The 4122-nt window shown below is 50.3% G+C and overlaps 1 protein-coding gene across 1 annotated transcript; it reads right to left on the minus strand.

Moving 5' to 3' along the window:
• Positions 1–1358: 1358 nt before the first annotated feature.
• On the minus strand, positions 1359–3707 carry LOC143169567 (olfactory receptor 6F1-like). The gene is given in 3 exon segments (XM_076357014.1): positions 1359–1489; positions 1492–2302; positions 3618–3707. Coding segments are annotated over 3 exon segments (1032 nt in total).
• Between the last annotated feature and the right edge of the window lie 415 nt (positions 3708–4122).

Below are 4122 nucleotides of genomic sequence, written 5' to 3' on the forward strand. Positions count from 1 at the left end.
CACAATTCTCCCCCAAAGCAAGGAATGACAAGCAGTGATGGCTACCTGAGGACAGATCCAGGCTCAGGCTCTTTCTCCAGCCTCGGCGGGCTGTCCCAGGGATTTTCCCAAGTGCCACTGAGAAAGAGAGCACAGCTGAGAAGGGTGGGCATCAGCCTGTCCTTGGGCACTGCTGCCTGGGCCTGGCTGCAGGTCTAAGAGCCAAGTGCCCAGCACAGGTGGACACAGGAGAATCACCTCCAGAGGCGCCACTGCTTCCAGAAGGGAAGAGGAGATGTTCAGTCCGGACTCAACCATCTCACCTGGAGAGCTCTACACTCAGGTGAAATCAACCCCACACTGTTCATAAAAGTGTATATCTGCCGTGTTGATGCCTCCTCCTTAGGAAGTGCTCACATGGACTCCCTTTGTCAGTGTGCAGAAAGAAGAGCTTTGAGAACGTGATTCGTCTGTTCTGAAATGAAAATTGGAAGGGGAAGATCAGGTGCCCTTTGGAAGTGCTAATGTCCTCCCAGTGAGTGTAAAGAGAGACTTCCCACCCAGCCAGCCTTTCTCAGCTCTGCAGTTTGGGGACTTTGCCAATCACACTAAGGTGTTTCCACAACAAAGCCCAAAATGGGTGGAACGATGGACTGTTGAAACCTGATGTGGGGCTGTAGATGTGGGAATGCCCTGACACATCTAGCAGGAAGCATAGTGATTTGCATATTTTTAATTAGAAATAAAAAAGTACATTCAGACACTGGATAGAGGGAAGGAAGGGGAGTGTAAGTTTTCTTGGGTGTCTTATGCTAGGAATAATGGCTATAGGTAGAGATACCAGACATTGCCAAATTCTATCTTGAACCAGAGCATGATTCTGTGGAACAGCTGCAAGAATGGGGCATAGATGCATCCAGAACATGTCAGACTAAATGGAGAAATACATGTCCATTTCCTAAAGCAGTGAGCCAGCTGCTGGGACTTCTTTAGGGGATTCAGGTGAATCCCTGACAAAATGAAGCACTTGGCAAACCGGAAGACCATCCTGTGGGAGGACCACTCCTCCAGTGTTCTGTCGGAGAACTGCTTGCGGATGGGGTTTGTGACCCTTTCCGAGCGCTGGGCTTTAGAGCACTGTGAGGCATTCTGAATTTACCCAGGAGTGAACAGAGGTGGGAGCTTTAGAATGGAGGCTCAGCCCAGCCTAAGACGGCTGTAAGGTGAGTGAGATGAGCTCACTGGGGAACCAGTGGCTTCTCACTCCCTGTGATGCCCAGGTGCACTTACACTTCGGTGAGGAACTTCTGCAGGGCAGAAGTCGTGGGAGGGAGGGGGTGAATCTCTTTGCTCCCACTGAGGCCCGTTGAAAAGCCACTTCATTTGTTCTGGAAAGCCCACCCCAGAGCTTGCTTCACTTCCTTGTTCCTGAGTGTGTAAATGAAGGGGTTCAACAAAGAAGTTACAACTCTGTTAAAGGTATTGATGAGTTTGTTCAGATCCAGGGAGTCTGGGCCGATGGCTTGACATACAGGAACATGGTGGAGCCATACCAGATCGCGATGACACCGAGATGGGCAGAGCAAATGGAAAAGTCCTTCTTCTGGCCATGGGCTGACTGGATTCTCAGCATGGAAGAGGGGATGGACATGTAGGAGACCAGGGTGAGCACACAGGAGGCCACCACAATAATTACGGAGACAAGGAAGGTCGCTAGCTCCACGGGCCACGTGTCACTGCAGGAGAGGGCAAGGCAGGAATCTATATTGCAGGGGAAATGATTGATGACATCTGGCCCACAGAACATCAGCCTGGATGTCAGAAAGGCCAGCAGTGAGATGGCCAGAAAGCCTCCCAGCCGGGAGCTGAGCGCCAGCCGAGCAGAGAGGACACTGTTCATGACGGAGCTGTATCTCAAGGGGTAGCGTATGGCTCTGTAGCAGTCGTAGCCTATGACAGAAAGGATAAAACACTCAGTGGAGCCTAGGGAGAGAAGAAAGGACAACTGGAGGATGCAGACACTGAAGGAGGTGGTCTGGCTAGTCCCCTGCATGACTCCTATGGCTTTGGGACCAACACCCATAGTGTACCAGATCACCAGAAAGGAGAGATTACAGAGGAAAAAGTACATTGGGCTACGGAGGTTGCTGTTCATCCACACGAGGGCTATGCTGGACGCATTGCCTGTTACTGTCAGGGAGTACGTCAGTGCAAATACCACCACAAGGGAGACCCGGGAATGCCACGTGCATGGAAAGCCAAGAAGGACAAATTCTTCCGCACTCGTCCCATTTGCCATGTGCCCCCAAGTGTTGAGATCCATCTGCAAAGACAGGAAAGTTTCTGTGAGAGTTTGCGTGCCTGTGCTGGTCCTTCAGATGCTACTAGTAGTGAAACAAAGCCATCATCCCTGAAAAAGTAGTTGGTGCAGAAATATGGGAAAACAGCATCTACCCTAAGTTAAAATTGTCATGGAAATCCTTTGCTGCAGAAACGCGTTTGGACAACTAGATCTGACCCTGAAGGTCAGGCCTACACCATCAAATGAACATAGAGAATTATTTATTGGATCAAGCGCAGGCATCTCCTTTAGAACATGGTGAATGCAGTTGCTTCCACAAGATGAAAATCCCATTTAGGAAACTGTGGACGGCAGGCTGAGGGTCTCCAGCTACGTGAAAGGCTGTTGCAGAGGAAGGGAATAACATACCTGCGCTCTTCAAGGCAGGAAATACTGAGTTGCAATCTCAGCAAATGAGACTGAGGGAACAGAAAACTGGCATGACAACATGGCGCTGGAAGATGTTTTCTCACCTCTTCAGTTGATCACAAGGGTTTCCAACTGAGACGGCAGCAGCACAGGGCGGCAGGCTAGCATGACAGTCATTACTCAAGGACTCGTGGTCTTATATTTGCTTTCTTCCACGCCTCAGCACAGGAAGCTTTTGCAAATACCTCCATTTCCTCCACTGACGTCTGCTTCTCAGCATAGCTAATAGAGGTGAGACTCTCCTCTTTGTAAATTTTGCCATCTCAGAGTCAGGGGAAGGACTTCTGCTGACCAAGTTGGAAGATGTATGACGAAATACTCTTATCTCAGCTCCTCAGCTTGCCCCTCTTCTTTGGATGGAGAAAAGGCACCCGGGAGAGTCATGGCTCATCTTGCCTCATATACATGGCTAAAAGCCCTCTAGAAGTGCCAGGTTGTCTCTGAGGACTAAGGCAGGAGACTAGCGAGCAGCTCAGATGGATAAGTCGGGCGTCTCAGCTTGGGCAGAGGTATCCATGCCTCAGCGATTGAAGGCAAAATTCTCTGAGCTGGATCCCCCCCAAGGTAGCTCTGCTGAGAAGCCGGCTGAACTGAGGGGTTTCATCTATGCCCTCCCTGCGGACAAGGGAGGATTCTTGATCACTTCTCTAGGGGAGAACCGATCTCATCCTCAGGTGGGTATCTAAGACAGATGGGGCTGAACCACCATCTGAAGGATCCCTTTCCCTCCTTTCTTCCCTCCTTAGGAATTTACATACCAGAAATCTCATGTGGCTAAAGAGCAGAGAATTCCCCCTTAATCTGGCTCTCCTTAAAAGTGCAAGGCATTGGAAGTCTATGCTAGAGGTCTTGGGCAGGCTTCACTCACCAGCTCAGCCAATGGAAATGATCCAAACGACATCTCTTCATGCACCATCCTCCAGAGGAAGCCATGGTCCCCTTGGCTGAGGGAGAACATTGGAAAGCGGCTGATTTATTGGCGGAGCTCTGGATGCCGTGATGTCAGGAGAAGTGTGGACAAACAGCTCTCACCTTGCTGTCTCACTGCACGCCATACACAATTGCCTGACACTGTTTCCTCTCCACCCACCTGGTAGGTACTTACAGTTTGTGCTCCTGATTTCCTTCCCCCCCTCACAGCCACCACTGTACTTCCACACAGGGGGGCTTTGTGTGCACACACACAGTGTAAAGTCTCTCCAGTTTAGCTCCACACAGGGAGAGCATACATCAGACTCAGTTAGCATAAGAACATCCCCACATCCCCCTCATTAACACACTGAAGCTCAAATTGACCACACCGAGGAGGCAGTTTTCAGTTTTCCCTCTGTGTGCCACGGGGAGTTTGATCTCTGGGGGATCTCATGGAATTG

The sequence above is a fragment of the Aptenodytes patagonicus genome, chromosome 20, assembly GCF_965638725.1.
Source record: "Aptenodytes patagonicus chromosome 20, bAptPat1.pri.cur, whole genome shotgun sequence".
NCBI classification, from domain to species: Eukaryota; Metazoa; Chordata; class Aves; order Sphenisciformes; family Spheniscidae; genus Aptenodytes; species Aptenodytes patagonicus.